At 41.1% G+C, this 17,427-nt stretch overlaps 1 protein-coding gene across 3 annotated transcripts in view; it reads right to left on the bottom strand.

Moving 5' to 3' along the window:
- Positions 1-17,379, bottom strand: part of waca (WW domain containing adaptor with coiled-coil a) — a 59,016-nt gene extending 41,637 nt beyond the window's left edge. For 2 of the 3 annotated variants that reach the window (XM_042346864.1, XM_042346865.1), the window contains exons 1-7: positions 17,071-17,379; positions 16,535-16,568; positions 15,459-15,654; positions 12,934-13,043; positions 10,767-10,882; positions 10,560-10,675; positions 8,851-9,162 (exon numbers count right to left, since the gene is read on the bottom strand). In XM_042346864.1, the coding sequence (XP_042202798.1) occupies positions 8,851-9,162; positions 10,560-10,675; positions 10,767-10,882; positions 12,934-13,043; positions 15,459-15,654; positions 16,535-16,568; positions 17,071-17,111 (925 nt within the window). In that variant the 5' untranslated portion in view covers positions 17,112-17,379. The remainder of the gene's footprint in view (positions 1-8,850; positions 9,163-10,559; positions 10,676-10,766; positions 10,883-12,933; positions 13,044-15,458; positions 15,655-16,534; positions 16,569-17,070) is intronic. The other variant, XM_042346866.1, reaches the window with a different exon arrangement.
- Between the last annotated feature and the right edge of the window lie 48 nt (positions 17,380-17,427).

Below are 17,427 nucleotides of genomic sequence, written 5' to 3'. Positions count from 1 at the left end.
TGCATACATGTGGAAGTTGACCCCATGTCTGCGGATGATGTCACCAAGGGGGAGGAGAGGGCCAAGGACAGAGCCCTGGGGGACTCCAGACGTGACAGTGCGGGGGCTGGAGGATAAACCGTTAGAGGCAACAAATTGGAGACGGTGAGAGAAATAGGATTCGATCCATGCAAGGACAGGTCCGCGAAGATTAAGTAAAGAGGAGAGGCTGTGTATGAGGATGGAGTGGTCGACGGTGTCAAAGGCTGCAGAGAGGTCGAGGAGGACAAGGAGGCAGAGGGAGCCCTGATCAGAGATGTTCAGAGTGTCATTAATGACTTTGACCAGGGCTGTTTCCATGCTATGGGCAGCGCGGAAGCCGGATTGGAGGGGTTCAAAGAGGAAATGGCGAGAGAGAAAGGAGCAGAGCTGGGACGCGACGACTCGTTCTAGGACCTTGGAGAGGAATGGGAGGTTAGAGATGGGGCGGTAGCTGGAGAGGAGGGATAGGTCCAGGGAAGGTTTTTTCGGGATGGGAATGATGACGGCTGTTTTTAGGGGGTTGGGAACTGAACCGGTGAACAAGAAGAGGTTGATGACGTCAGACAGGAGAGGGGCCAGAAGGTGGAGCTGGAAGATGAGGAGAGAGGTGGGGATGGGATTGAGGGAGCAGGTGGTGGATTTGAGTTTGCGAACGTTTGCGAATAACATGAGTCACATGTACATTTCAGGTAACAATTTGAAAAAATACCCATATACATCACATAAACTGATGCTAACTATGCCTGTGCAGATATCGAAAATTCAACAATATGGTCTGATCTTCTTTTGATCATAATAATCCTTGCATTTGGTATATAATAATAATAATCCTTGCATTTGATATAGCGCTTTTCATGTCGGGAGGACGTCCCAAAGCGCTTCGCAGAACACATTGCAAGTGAATTGACTGTATATTTGTGGACAAAACGCGGCAGTCAATTGTGCTCAGCAGTCCCACAAACAGTCTTGGATTGAGTGACCAATTTATTATTATTATTTTTTGAAGGAATTATTACCCTTGGAAAAGCGATCCATCAATATCAAGCGACTATCAACCGGGTTCCTACTTACTGCTAGGTAAACAGAGGTGTGTGGAGTAAAGAAACTTGCCCTCTCGCTTGTGAGATGAGTGCCCCAACCATTGAGCTACAGGGCCACATGATAAACACTTAAAACAATAAGTGCCACAATATTGAACTCACAACTGAATTACAACTCACGAAAATCATTCTCCAAAAACAGACAAGAGCTTCTCTTCACAGAAGAGAGTCAAACCTCACTTTGAATTGTTATTAAAATTGCCAATTCTCATAAAGGGTAAGTAAAAGATCAATTACTGAATAACTCAGAAATAATTCCAAGAGCAAGAAGAGGACTATGAGATCACACATTATGAGATCTTCAAGCTTCGGGTTTCGCCAACCTGCACCAAATATTCTCTGGAATTAGCTAAGTAGTGTGTGTCCCTTAAAAAAAAAGGCACATTCTTTTCCAGAGAGAAATTTCCATCTGTAAGAGGCATACATATGTGGAACTCTCAAGTCTGGTTTGGGTACTCGATGAGTTTCTGTATGTGTAAGATACCCGACTGACCATCAAAATGCAGAGCTCATCACAAGTTCATCTAAAGCTCCAAGCGCATGAATTGGACTAAAAACTTGCATATTACAGCCAAAGTATAACTTACTCAAAGTCCTTATGTGCTTTCAGCAATCAGTTGGAACCAATTCATGAGACAACTGCCAGCACTATTCTTAAGCAATTCTCAAGAATATACAATCAAGGAAGTATTACTGTGACCAGTTGCATCTTACTTATTCAAGTTTTATTTTTTAAATATTTGTGATATGGAAAATTTATGCTTAAAATAGAATACAGTAATCTTTAAACTGACTTAAAAAAAATCAAACGTGCCCACCACTACAACATAACTCTAAATAACTGCTAGTTTCAATAATCTTAAGACTGGTGATGGGGTTCTGCATGTGTCAGACAACCAGCCGATGATTGTACATAATCATTAAAAACAAATCCTTACATTTCATACAGCTCCTTTCAAGTCAGGAGCACAATACAATAAAAACTTACATAACACCTTTCATGACGAGACGACGCCCCAAGGCGCTTAACAGTCCTAACTTGGCCCCAAGCTAGGGGTAGAAGCCGAGGGGAATGGGGCCCAAAGGGGGTGGGAAGGGGAAAAATGACACCTTTTTCACCTACAAATATACAATAAATTCACTTTACAATATATTCTGTAAAGCTCTTTGGGGCGTCTCGATAACATGATAAGGTGCTATATCAAATGCAAGGATTATTATTATGACCAAAGGCATTATCAAAGAGTGAGGCCCTAACAATTCTTTTTTAACATTTTTCAGGCCCAGTCATTGAACCCTTACTTGGAGGCCACCCTTACATAAAGGCACTTTGGTCAAGTCCCTGAGTGGTTGGTGATAACAGATTTGACTAATACTACCAAAAGGACAGTCAAACAGTGGGCCAGCAGAATTTTTTTTGGTTCACAATTTTCGGGCCCGGTCTGTGAATCCTTGCTCAGATTGGTCTTCAGATAGACCCTGAAAGAGGTGAGAAGGGTTGAGAAGTAGGGATTCCAGAATGGAGTTCAAGAGAGCAGGGCCAGTAATGCTCCCCCAACAATGCATTGGCACGGGACTAGAGGTAGGATCTAGGAACATTATATTTCGATATTCTGTGAGCCGTTTTGAGACGTGATAAGGCGCTATATCAAACAAAAGTATTATTATTATTAGCACTAGGCAATCCAGTGGAATGAGACGCTCTGAGACGCCAACCTGCATGGAGAGCGCTGTACAAGTGAAAGTTGTTGGTGTATAAACTCTAGCTGGACTGGATGGGCCAAATGAAAACAAAAACAAAAGTCGCTGGGAACACTCAGCAGGTCAGGCAACATCTATGGAAGATCTATCCATAGATGCTGCCTGACCTGCTGAGTGTTCCCAGCGACTTCTGTTTTTGTTTCATATTTCTAGCATCTGCTGTATTTTGCGTTTTAGGTGAGCCAAATGCCCTGTTTCTGAGGTGTACCTTCTATGAATAGCTCTTTCATCGAGGCACAATGGGCTGAATTATCTTATGTACTGTAAATTTCTATAGTTCTAAATTGGCTTTAACTTGATTTTTAACTTACTATTTTGGTACAAATGTACTAAATAAACCTAGATACAAAACAATATATAGAAACATTGCAAATCGCCAATAAACACTTGCCATCCACACGCAGCACATTTTTTAACTAAAGAGTTAAAGAGTGATTGTAAAACCTTCAAATAATTTCCAGCTGTTCAGTTATTGTAGTTGAACGTCTGTAATTCGACAATACAATTCACAAAAGCACTTCAATTATCATTAAATACGAGAAATGTCAGAGCCCCACTGCAATTACTGCATTACATTGCAGTTAAGGAAATACTAGCCCATGTGGGACACCATAAACCATTGGAATATCAACTAAAATAAATTTATTTGAGATCCATCTTTCTATCTATTTCGCTGTGACAAGACTGCAAAACAAATGTCTGGTTGTCAACAGATCTTAAGAACACCACTCACCAAGTAGCCTGGCTGGGAAAACTGTTAAACAAAGCGCGAACAAATTAAAGTACTGAAACTGCACTTCTCTCCTTTACCGTTCTTACTCATTTCTCCACTTTCTTGCTTTATGGCCCTTTATGGCTCTCTTCTGTCACACTATCTTGGGACAGCCTCCTGACGTAAAAGGTTCTTTCCAAATGTAGTTTTGTGTCGTATCCTATTTGTGTAGTTTATGTTAAATGATTTTTTTCACAAAAAATCTCAAGCCAGAAATAGTTATGCGCAAAGTTATTTTTTCACACAATTAAGAGTTTTGACAGAACTGTGAACAAATCACTTACAATGCAAAATTAAGTTAAAGAGCATGAAGACAAGAAGAAATGATTACAGATTAGCTCTAATTTGTTTGTTCTCACTACCAAAAAGCAACAAGCTTTTTGGGGGAAGGCGGAAATCGTCAGTCAAATTCGGAATGCTAGTGCAAAATATGCTGTCTTTATAATTAGGAGGTCATCTCTCTCTAACAGCAACAATATTACAAAACAACAAAACTACATTTGTAAAGCGCCTTTCATGTCGGGAGGATGTCCTAACCAGACAGAGACCTGATGAAAAAGCACAACTTTTACCTCTCAGATTCCTCATTCATTGATTTGCCAGGATAAACAATAGTTAATTTTCCAAAACAAAAGCACAATTTCTTCCTAAAGAAAACTATGCTTATCCTTGGGTATTAAACAAAAATACCTTTCTGCGGGTTTCAGATAGGCTTTGTGCATTTTTTCAAAGGACCAACTTGTACAGTCAAAAGGTTATTAAATGAAGACAACAACAACTTGCATAGTTCAAACTGACTGATGCCGTGCACCTATTATTTTCTTTGTCAGTACTCTAAACAACAAGTTGAACTTACATAACGCCCTCCACGCAGGGTAGCGTACCAGAGCGCTTAACAGTGGCGGAGCCCGACTCCGAGCTGGGGGGCGGAGGAGGGGAGTGGCCATAAGCATGGTGCAAGAGGAAGGTTTTCGGGTTGGACTTGAAAAAAGGGGAGAGAGGGGGCAAGGGGGAGGGATTGAGCTAGATTGTTCCAGAGTTTCGGGCCATAGTGGCTGAAACGTGATCTCAGATGGTGGGCCGGAGGCAAGGGACGAGCAGGAGGCCAGTGCCAGTCGAGAGGAGGTGCCAGGCAGTGGATTGGGGAGTGAAGAGGTCAGAGAGGTAGGGAGGTGCCAGAGAGTGAAGGGAGTTTGCCCTCATCCAGGCCCTGATGTCTGCCAGACAAGCTGATAGAACATCGACAGACCTGGAGTTGATATTGGAGGAGACAAAGTAGTGTGTTATCCCCATACATGTGGAAGTTTACCCCGTGTCTGCGGATGACATTGCCCAGAGGGAGCATATAGATAAGGAAAAGAAGAAGGCCAAGGATGGAGGGTACCCCGCAGCTGACCAGGCAGGAGCAGGAGTAGAAACCATTTCCCAAGATGAAACAGAGGCAGTTGGTTAAGTAGGACTGGAGCCATGCAAGTACGGTCCCATTAAGGTGGATGAGGAGAAGCAGTGTCGAATACAGCAGAAAGATCCAGGAGGACAAGGATGCAGAGGGAGCCCTGGTCACAAATAGAGGATGTCGTTTGTGACTTTGACAAGCGCTGTCTCTGTGCTGTGGGCAAGGCGAAAACCAGACTGTAGGGGCTCGAGGAGGGAGTGGAGGGAGAGGTGTGACCGAAGTTGACCTGCAACAATGCATTCCAGGACTTTGGCAAGGAAGGGTAGGTTTGGAAATGGGACAGTAGTGTGAGAGATTAAGAGGATCTAGGGTGGGTTTTTTGAGGAGGGGTGTGATAACAGTGGTTTTCAGGAGGAGTGCAACAGAGCCTGAGGAGAGAGGTTGGTTGAACGTGTCGGCCAGCAGAGGGAGAGAAGGGGGAGTTGAGTGACCAGCAGCTGGGTGGGGGTCAAGGCAGAAGAGTATAAACCCGCTGTGTGTAACACTAGTGCATAACCATGGTTGGACAAATTTAAAGTAATCTATCCTTCCCTACCTTAATTTTGGTTGATTATCTGCCTTACTTTCTTAAACTCCATACTATTTTTGGATTAGACACAACTCTGAAATAGATTTTTAAGACTTTCGAATCAAAATTGTGTTTTTTGTATGTATGGCTATAACATGATCCAAAATAGGCTGTGATGAATTGCTAACTTGCTGCATCAGCTCCACCAAAGTCCCCTTCCTTATCCCACTTTTAGTTGATTTTCTACATTTTTTTCTTAAACTCTATGCTATTTGGGGATTTATACTCAACTCAATTTTTAAGACTTTCAGAATCTAAATCTTAATTTTTGTGCAGCAGTTTAAGGCCTAATTGGGTCACACCAGCCACAACTGAAGTGGATTGCAAAATCTCCCCCTCTCCTCTCAGGTCACCTCTCCATCTCCGTTGCCAGGAAGATGGGGAAAGTGACCATAGGCACAATCGAAGAGGAAGTGAAGTGATGACAAGCAAAGAGGGGGCAAGGTGAAGGGATTGAGGCAGACTTCCACAGTTTCAGGGAGTATTGGCTGAAAGCACAGGTAGGAGAGGTAGAGTAGTGCCAGTGCATGAAGTGTGAGGATCATGTAATCGATCCGTTCTACAATAGGGAACCAATGGAACCTGGCAAGGACTGGGGTGATGGGGGTATGGAGTTTGGTGGGGGTGAAGATATGGGCAATGAAGTTTTGAATTAACTAATTTATGAATGGTGGAGTTGGGGAGACTGGCGAGGATTATTATTGGAATAATCAAGCTGGGAAGTGACGAATGAAGGGTTTTGGCTGCATTCGATATGAGGTACGGTCGGAGGAAGGCAATGTGGCAGAGGCGGGCAATATGGTAAAGGAAATCGGTCCTGACTAGCGACTGGATGTGGGGCAGGAAGGATCAAATCTGACGTCTAGGTTACACACAGATTCAGTAAGTCTGAGGCAAAAGCAGAGAAGATTAAGGAGTTTGGAGCAACAGGTGAGAAGATATTGACAGGAGCCAAAGAGTATGGCTTCTGCCTTATCAACATTCAGGTTAAGAAAGTTGGCACTCATCTAGGCCTTGATGTCTGAAAGGGAAGAGGACAGAACATCGGTGGACCTGGGGTTGCAACTGTAGTAGTCGATTTGGGTGCTGTCCGTTTACATGTGAATGTTGACCCCAAGTCTGCGGATGACTTCAAAAAAATTATAATAATTTGGGCACTCAATCCATGACTGTTTGTAGGACACTGCTGTACACAATTGGCCCGCTGCCTTTCGTCCACAAAATACAGTCACTACACTACGTTTTGAGACGTCTTGTTGCCATGAAATGGCACTATATCAAACGCAAGGATTATTACTATTATTATCATCAAGAGGATGTTAATGAGGAGTAGAAAGAGGCCTAGGATAGAACCTTGGGGTATGCCACGGAGGGGCTGGGAGGGGAAAAATAAAATTGTGGAGACAAATACGCAATAAAAAAAAATAGGGCATGCTTCTTCAGTATTTCCAGATTTAAAAAAAGGAACAAAATCAACCATTCTTCAACAGAACTATATTTTTGTAGTGAGCTTTCGATTCCAGTCTTAAAATTCTTCACATTGTTGTATCAAATGTGGACTATACTGAATGCACCAGTACCTTGAGGCAACACAGGCACTGAAGCAGAGGACCAATGCCGTAGTAAATTACAATTAGTAAGCCAATCAAGGGGTTCAGAGAACAAGCTGCAGTGTAAATATTCAAGAGTCTTATGTCAAGTTACGCCTGTAATTGGGAGAATAGTCTTACAATTCATAAAGTTGAGGGAATTTTCCCACAATTCACAATATAAACATGAGGGAATATAAAAATTATAAGACGCAGTACAGCATACCTATTTCACAACATTTAGTTCTCAAGCCCATGCAGATGCTTTCTATGCCTATTGTCAACTACATACAATTAAGTTACCAGTAAATTAATGATTGGGTGAATAATTCTATGATTCATGGATTGAATGAACACCTTGCTCAGAGTTGGTGCGGACTCGATGGGCTTCTTCTGTGCTGCAAATTTCTATGATTCTATGAAGAGGACATGCTTCTTACTTGAGTTTTTGCCAGATAAGGACCTCCAATAATAGGATTTTGGCATGAAGAAAAGGGTAATTCTGACTAAGTATTTGCCCCATACATTAATTCTTCCAAAAGTTAGATTTCAGCTAATGTCCACCTTGAAAAAAAACATATTCAAAAAACTAAATGGATTCAGTAAATAGTTCTCATACAATTAACCTACTATGAAAGTTAAGCAACAAATGCTTTTACAGATGCTGCAAACACTATTTGGGATGATGTACATTTTTTCTAACTGTTACACATACAGTATTAATACAGAATTTAACCACCTTGCTGATTTTCCCAATTTATACAAGTTCACCATGCACCTTTACCACAGGAATGGCCACAAAGAATCTCAATTCAAGATTCCCATAATAATTTAGATCAGTTCCTGCTGTAAAAATAGGGCAGACACTGTCCTAAATCGGTTATAACCTTTTAAGACCTAAGAGGGAAAACATGCAGATTAACTTGCACTAATTTCAAATCAGCTTAATTTTTAGTTCATATACAGTATTCCACTAAATGTTAGGGATGCTTTAACAATAAAGCTGTAGCAAGCACATTCCCAGTCCAAGAAATCATTTGCCATAGAAACAAGCCACTAAATAATCAAAACCTGGTTTTAGTTGTAAAACCAAGAAGTGACCAGCTTGCTGATGTATACGTAACCTTAAACCACTCCTCTTCACACCGTTAGAATGAAAGCTTCATTCAGTTTAACAAATTCACCATGACCTATTGCACTCTTCGTAACATACTGCGGTGCGCAATTGGCTGCTGCGTTTCACCCACAAAAAATACAGTCAATTCACTTTATAGTACATTCTGTGAAGCGCTTTGAGATGTCTCATAGACGTGATAAGGCGCTATATCAAATGCAAGGATTATTATTATAATTTCACTGATAGATGAACAGAACCTAAATTAGTATTTTAGAAATTAACTACAAATCAAAGTCCAAGCAGCCATGGTACGGGTTATTAGTCTAAACACTACAACTCAAATTATTTCTATTGCTATTTAGATTTTAATACGGGAACATTCACACAGTTTAATATTGAGCTTTAGTGTCACTAACGGACTAAAAACGTGCAGGAGCTCAAGTCAAATATACCCCAACATACGTACCTTTCTTCTCAGTCTTCTGAATGGGGGTGGAAGGTGAGGGTGTAGGCAGTTTCGGTAGGGTAGCTGCTCCATTAGCATCAAGGGGTTTCTTTGGCTGATGCTCAGGCTGTAGACTAAAAGGGCTAGAAGGAACAGTACTCGGGTTTGTAGCTGGGAGAACCACTGGTTTGATGGGATGCTGCACTGTGGCAGCTCCACCGTGTGTCTCTGTTCTGGGCAGTCTGTAGTCTCTGTCATTGTGTCTGTTTGTCTGGGACAAAATATTCTGGGAGAGCATACTACCGGCATCGCTGGAATGCTTGTCTTCCACTTCTTATGATTCACAAAGGAAATGTGGCAAAAAATAAAGGGGGAAACGTTGAAATTAGAATAATAATTAGAGCACCTTTGGCTTATTTATCAACATAGTACCCTTAATGTTTATAACCAATGTTCTAATATCAAAAAAAATCAAAACACCTACTCAGGATACATTAGACCAGTGCTGGTCAGCAGGCCCGCTGGGCCTTCAAGAAGCAGCCCCCCGAACATTCGCACTAGTCTAGGTAAGTCCATGTTTGATCGGTAGTGTGTTCTCAAGTTTTTTTTTGATTGAATATTTCTTGATTTATGACATAAATCAAGGAAGATTCAATTAAGAAAATTTATTTTGTTGGTCGACCAAGAAAATTGGGCACTACATTAGACCTTGTATCTTGTGGGGTTGTTATTGTGATACCATCCATTTATCCCCACTTTTGTTTTCCACTCGGCAAAATTTACAACTATTTCAAACCAATAGTAACTGTTATTAAAGTAAAGATGCTATAAACCAGCGGTAACCAATCCATGGCCCACCAAACCTTCGCACAAATCCAGGCGAGTCTAGTTTGAATCAATGTTTTGTTTCCAGTAGCTACTGAGTGGCGATGTTAATGGTGTGGCCAGAAATATTCAAACAAGTAAATTATTTGGTTGGCCATCACTGCTGTAAACAGTAATGTGAATCTTAACATAATGACACTGGCAAGTACAAGTGTCAAAATGTAATCCGTTGATATTCAAAACACAATCTAGTTTGGCAACAATACGTCAATACTAGGAAAATTCAATTCTGAGTGAAACCCAACCTTCTATAATGAACTGGACATCAGAAAACAAAATCGGTTTGCTCTTTGCCAGATATCAAAATCCTTAATTGCAAATGGTGGAGGCAGTGCAAAAAAGATTCCCTCTAAACCGTGCATTAGCTGAAGATTCAGGATCTTCAGTTTCCTAAGCTAAGCAACACATGCATACACACGGAACAGGGACTATAAATATACTTCAGATGAAATCAGAGTATAAAACCTAGTTTGCGCATTATTTCTAACTGTTTCTTTCAACTGTTCACAATAAAAAACAGAACACTTCACTGAAACTCAAGAGTGATCAAGTTGCTATACATTTCTCAAACCAGCAAGGAAACATTACTATTTTTCAGTACCGTACAAACCATTTTACAAACCTAAGGGAATACAACCGAATTAATGCACCAAAATGTATACAAACAGCACTATGTCAGTTTATTTTGTTGTTCTGAATACCTTTTCAATTCTATTTTCATATTCTGCATTAAAAATAACAAAATATAACTTTGTGCACTGTCCAACACAAAGCATGCGTATTTTGAATCCTGTGAAGGAAATTGAGCTCGACAGTTACATCTTATTAAAAGTCTCATTACTTACTTCCACTTGTAAACCCACTGGTAGCAGTTGCTTGCAAAGTTTCCCTCCTGTAATCTCGATCTCTCGGGAAGCTGTTAACAACTCCAACTTTACTTGCTTCTTTTTGCCTCTGTTCTCTGTGCAAACAAAAAAGCCTTACATTGTAACCAACTTAAAGAGCACAACAAGTTGGTAAGACCAAAAGTTTTGAACAAAATAAACATGCACCTTTCAATCCACTCTTTGGGTTTCTCCCACTGAGAAACTTCTGTCCTGCAGTTGTAGTAGTATTTTTTGCCTGAAGAGCTGATGTGCTCTGACCAGTCATCGGCTGGTTCATAAGGCTGCATTATGACAAAGAATTAAACACAAGACAGAAAATTAATCTCTTCATATTTGAAATACCATCAATTACAAACAGCAATTCTATGCTTAGAAACAATTGTTTTATTTACTTGTCATAAACAAAAATCAAACAACTTTCAAAGTTGCTAAAATTGCAACGCTCTGAAATGCTATCCTGGGTGAAGGCCGCAAATGTATCATTTTAAATATTTTTATGGAACTGAGTGATAGCCATCCCTTTATTGCATGTTTGCCTGCACCTCATTTCTCATTGCCAAAACACATTTTGTAGCAGACGACTGTTCACGGATAAACGCCAGGGAATAATGATTAACCAATCAGTACCAACAATTGCAATTATGAGTATCACAAGCTTTATTTAGGCCACAAGTGGTTGGTTTCCCATAAACTATTGTTCTGAAACATATCTAAGACAGTTCAAAAAATGTATAAAAAGATTCAAACTTGATTAAAGTCTATAACATGTGGTGGAATGGCATGTACGGTTTAACTTGAAAACAATCTGAAGAAATAAGTGAAATACTATTATTAAGAGCAGTTAACACAAAAACAATTTACTGCTGAGAGCTTTTCTCCATATAAATTAAAGCACATAATGCTATTTGCAAAAAAAATGCAGAATTCATCATAGAGCCTATTTGGTAAGTTGACTGTCGAAGTGAATCTCAGGCACACAGGAAACGAGTCCCATTTTATATTACAGACTATGCTGAGGGAAAGAATAACAGACATGGTGATAATGGGGATGTAAATTGGCCTCAATGCCTTTTGGCAAAGAAATGGAAAAAAATTAAAAGCAGGATTCCCACCTCTCAAAGGTATGAGTGAAACAGGATCAGCTATAATTTTCCCATGTGTGAATAGCCTGCAATCACTCACTGCCTGGTCTCACACATGAATTGCCTTGCAAGTGAGATGATGAGAGACTAGTCAACAACCCTATATCCTTACCTGGGCAAAAGGCAATGCCTACAGGAGAGTTGACAGAAGGGGGGGAAAATAAGCCAAAGATTTGATGAAAACATTCACTGCCAATCTCCACACAACCTAAGTGCCATTATAATCCTCACCCCAGTTTCAAATATATAAAAAAAAACTCCTTAAAAGGTCTCCCTGCCTGTCCCACTCCCTGAATTATAGGACCTGAATGTGAACCTATTCCAGAGATGGTACAATATATTGCAATATTAGAAGGTTCTTGTATTTGGTTTGGAGCAACCGATTTAAATTTTCCCTGCCTGTAACAAAAGGTTTTCCAAACTCTTGGTACAAATCAGAAAGTCTGTGGAGAACAAATATGACAAGCATATATGCCAAAGCACTGCATGTTCCCAATGTCCTGGGATTGGGAATATGCAGTGCATTGGCAAAAATCCATTAAGTTGTTCATTCATCTCATGGATGTTCATGGGACACTAATGTGCGCAAATTGGCTGCTGCATTCGCCTACATAATACAGTGTCACTACACTTTACAGTAAAATCCCCTCAATGACATCAAGCTCTACATCAAATGTAATTTGATTATCATTATTTCCTGTGCAGTGCTTTGAAACATCTTCTCAACATAAAAGGCACTACATCAAATAAAAAGAATTATCCAGTACTACACATTCCACATTCATAAGAAATTATGTAAAACTAATTTCTGCATGTTAGAAACTAATTTCTGCATATGACATCTAAGATTTCCCCAATGAAGCATATTTTTTTAAAAATCTGCAGTTTATTTCCTAATAATTCAGGAATTGTTCAACAAAATGCAAGGATGATTATTATTATATGTAAGGCTATTTCTATCAATACGTTATCAATTCAATATTTCAAACAGGAAAATTCTGCATAAATTAGAGCTGTATGTTACATTTATTAAATTGATAAATGCAACAAGCAAGGAATATTAGAGCTTTGACTCAAAATATAGCAGTGTACAGAAATTAAATCACTAAACATTATTTTGCAAATAATTTACATTGGAAACTTGTATAATCATAAATGATATTGGAAGGAATTGAAAAACAAACACTTACTGCATCTGAAGTTTTACTTGGATTGTTACTAGGATTAGAAGAATGATGTGAATTTGAGCTGTGGTGGGTACTGTTATTATGTGAATTGTCCTGTGGAGAATAGCTGGTCCCTGAAACAGACAAAACAAATTATTATATTTTAGATATGCAATTTTTTTGTTTAAACTCTCAACGTCAAACAACAACAAATTACATTTGTATAGCACCTTTCACCTAGGGAGGACGGCCCAAGGTGCTGGACAGTCAGGGATTTGGACGCGAGCTGAGGGTTGGGCCCTATAAGTATACATATTATATATAATTAGATCATAAAGCTGCTGAAAGTTACAATTAGATCAATGTGGAAGGAAAAAAAAATTAAAACCTGGAACAGCACAAAACTTAACAACAAACTTAAGACTTTGATGCAAAGATGTTGTGAAGCTTTCATTACTGAATCTTTCTGTTAAAGAATGTGGCAACATAAATATTCTGACAAGCTAAGCAACAAAATATAACCGCAGTGGGAAACAGCCCGTAACAAACTGGATATAAGCTCAAGGAAGAGCAGCAAATCTGAAGGAAGATGCCAACAAGTTATATTCAGGATGTACTTTTCAGAGGCGGTGTGGAAACCAAGTTGAGGACAGCTTTAGATGCCCATAAAATACAGTCACACCGCTTTACAGTGTATCCTGTGAAGTGCTTTCAGATGTGATAAGATGCTATATCAATTACAAGGTTTTTTTTACTATTAAATGCAGTGAAGACATTAAGCGAAAAGGGACAAGTCATTCCTTTTATGAGTTTGTGTAAATCCAGCAGATTTAAATTGTGGACCAGAGACTAGCAAGCTGGCCTAATTGAACCCAATGAGTCTATAAAATCCAAAACTGCTTTTCTTCACTTCCAAATATCAACCACCTGCAGCCCTACCACAATTTAATTGCCCCTGAAATATTCATCCATGTTTTGGTCACCTCCTTGCTGGATGTTTCAAATGCACTCCGTGCTGGTGTTCTTAGCTCCACCAACGATAAATGGCAACTCCTCCGGAACTCCGCCACCCACATTCTTACGCACCAACTTTCATATCTACAGTACCCGAATACCCGAATCATCAACAGGCTCCTCGCTCCCTATCATTCAGCGGATTGATTTAAAGTTCCTAACCCTCACCCATAAATCCTTTCACGCCCTACCACCTCACTATCTCTCCAATCTCCTCCTATCCCACTCCCCTGCTTGGTTTACTGCATAACCTACCCTACCAGCTGCCCTACCAGCATCATCATCAGTGCCGAAAGTTTCCAATTTTACACTCGTAACTTCTGAAACTCCTTCTCTTAATCTTTAACCTCTCCATCTCGCGCTTTCTGTCTGTCTTCTTGTCCTGCCTTAAAAACCTCTCTTTGACTTTGCCGATGGTCACTTCTCTCCCCCCACCACCCCCATTCAGCAACAACTCCAGCACTGTAAAGCACTCCAATGCGCCATTCGACACGGAGGATGCTCTCGATGTGCAAGTTGTTGTTGTCTTCCTTCATGTTGGGAGATCATCTCAAAGCCAAAGCACTTTGTACAGCTGACCGGGAGTACAAGTGGAGGGGGTGGGGGGAGAGAGAGAGAGAGGTAAATCTGAGAAGGCGAAAGTAAAAATGGCATGAAAGCACGATTGAAATCAGAGCAGAGAAGGCTAGGGGGGAAGGATATGAGTTCCGAAGGACGACTGCAAACTCAGCCAATGATAGTGGCGCTGAGTGGACATGGGACGTAAAGCAGGCTGGCGTTTGCTGAGCAGTGGACACGAATAGAGCAGTTGGATTGCAGGAGATCACAGACACAAAGTGGGGTGAGGCCATGGAGGTATTCGAATGTGAGGAAGAGAATCTAGGGAATTTAATCAAGGGAATGGGGAGCCAGTTGAGCCCTGCGATGATGAGCTCATGAAGTAGAGAACGTTTCATTATAACACTGGTCACAAGTGGACCAGTAGCTGGTCACTTCCTGCACATTGCACACGCTCTGGAAGTGAACGCAGCAGTAACGTGTTGGCTTTTTTTTAAGCATGGGAAATCAGCCCTGCTTTGGACATATCAACATTCTCAGTCACATTATTGGTGATGTTATGTGGAAGCACTAACCAGCAATCATGCCCCATTATAAGTCTAAATTTGACCATCATCCACCCTTTCTTATCCAACTAAGTATAGACCATATTATTGGTAAATTTGTTTTTAAATGTTTTTTTAAAATCAATTCTCTCATATTTCAAAGTTAATCATGCTACAAAAATAAACTAGCCTTTTTCTACTATATACCCCCAAGACAGAAGGTTCCTAAACTGGCAAATTTAGCAGCTAATCTACCAGCTGTCACAATTGCCTGAATATTTGGCAAATTCATAAAGATTGGAGTTTATGAAGTATTGCACAAAATTCCACTTAATTTGCTGCCACTTCCCCAAGACATTCCTAACATAAAGTAACAACTTACATAAAACTAACTTATAACAACAGACAAACTGTCTACACAACATACAGTACCTCCATCTCGCTCTCTGGCTCGATGTGCGTGCACACTTTTACTCTTGCTATGTCCTGTACTATCACTATGTTTATTTTCAGGGCTGTTTGAACGTCGCAGCATTTTGCAGGGTGGCGACGGATCTCCAGATTCTCTCGTCTTGTCATGACGGTGTTCACTGCTGCTGGTGTGACTCTTGGACGGGTATTTAAGTGTCTGAAATAAAAATATTATTCCATTATGTTTGTCAATAAGCTGGAAAAAAAACTAATTAGCGTGGAGCTTTCATCAAATGCAAGGATTATTATTATACATATCATGTGCTGCCCAAACAGTTAAGGGAAGGTGGGGTTCACTTAAACAAAATAAGCTATGAAATCATAATTTCTGTATTTTTGTACTGCGGATTGAATTAATCTTACAAACAACCCCAACACAAGTTGTCTGATAAGACTATCTATGAGGAGAATGATTAACATTGCTGTGGTTGATAAGTGAAGTCAGCGAATTAATACTGGACTCCAGAAGAAATGGGATACAAGGTATGTTTGGAAGTCTCTGTCCATACCCAACACCGCGCAATTTTTATTGAAATAAATCATAATCAAAACCAGCAAAACTCGTTTTGTCACTTTTAAAAACAACGAGTCGTGGAGTCTCGTCAAACCCCACCGTTTCGGGGGATAATGTGGCCCAGCGCGGTCGGTAGGCCCCTGGAAAATGTCAAACAGGATTTATACATTTTGACACAAAACTATCGTCAAAATAAACGGGAGCGGCAAAGCGTAACGGGACTGACAAGAGAGGAAGAGGGAGAGAGAGAGAGAGAGAGAGAGCGTTCGGAATAAAACGCGTTCCCGATCGAATCGCGAATGATTATTTTCTTATCCAAACGAGTTTCTTGCCATCTTCCACCCCCCGCCCCCCCCTTCCCTCCCTCCCTCCCTCCCTCCCCCCCTCCCCGGATCCTGTTGTGCTGTTGAGTGCCGAGTGCGGCCTACTGGAGACGCACAAGCCTTTGGTAAAGTACACGGTGTGTCCGCTTTGAGAGAGACAGAGATATTTTTTTTTAAAACACACACCACACACACTTTACCTGATAGGGCTGGGATTCCCTCCTGTCGTGACACCTGCAACAACAACAACAACAACAAAAAACTCGGTTTTAAGAACAAATCGAGAAAAAAAACACACACACATCGACGTCGTGCGACGAGAGAGAGAGCGAGAGAGCGAGTGAGAGAGAGGAGGGAGGGGGAGAGAGAGAGGGGGAGGGGGGGGAGGAAGGTGGAGGAGAAGGAGGAAGAGAAAACTTTTTTATATCTAACTACAGTATGTCTCTAGCAGGCGTTTTTTCAAAAAAAAATCCTCCGGAGGAGAGTAAAACGGTCGCCCGGAGGAAGAGGAGGAGGAAAAGGGGTTGGAAATCGCTTCCTCAAGTTTCTACTTCTGTTGGGAGGAGGAGGAGGAGGGATTCTTTCTACAACAAAAATGGCGGATTTGTTCCGAAGAGAAGGGAAATTCGAGAGACAGACAGAGCGAGAGAGAGAGCGAGAGGAGAGAAAGAGAGAGGAGGGGAGAGGTTTGAAGAATAACAAGAGAGAGAGAGAAAAAAAAATCGGGATATTTTACCCATCATTGAGTCTCGGTTGTTTCCTTGCATACATTACCATCAATGCTGTTTGTATGGTGGGAGTGGATCAAAACGTAAATTGTCTGTGTTTTTTTTGTCGGCGGAGGGGGCAGAAATAAAAGCGGGGGCCGCCCTGGGGTTTTTGTCTGAACGGCCGAGCGGCTGTATCACCAACTCTGGGGATCCATCTCACACACACACAAACCAGCAATGGAGAGGACGAGGCCCATACTACATACGGGTAACGCGTCAGCGATCGGCACCAGCGGCGCCCGCCCGACCTCCCCTCCCGCCCCAGCTCGGCTATTTCCGGAAGGTGGAGAAACCCCCCCCCCGCCGCGCGCGCACACGCACAC

This window comes from Callorhinchus milii, unplaced genomic scaffold, assembly GCF_018977255.1.
Source record: "Callorhinchus milii isolate IMCB2004 unplaced genomic scaffold, IMCB_Cmil_1.0 Scaffold2, whole genome shotgun sequence".
Taxonomy (NCBI): Eukaryota; Metazoa; Chordata; class Chondrichthyes; order Chimaeriformes; family Callorhinchidae; genus Callorhinchus; species Callorhinchus milii.
This window is presented reverse-complemented; position numbering and strand designations above follow the sequence as displayed.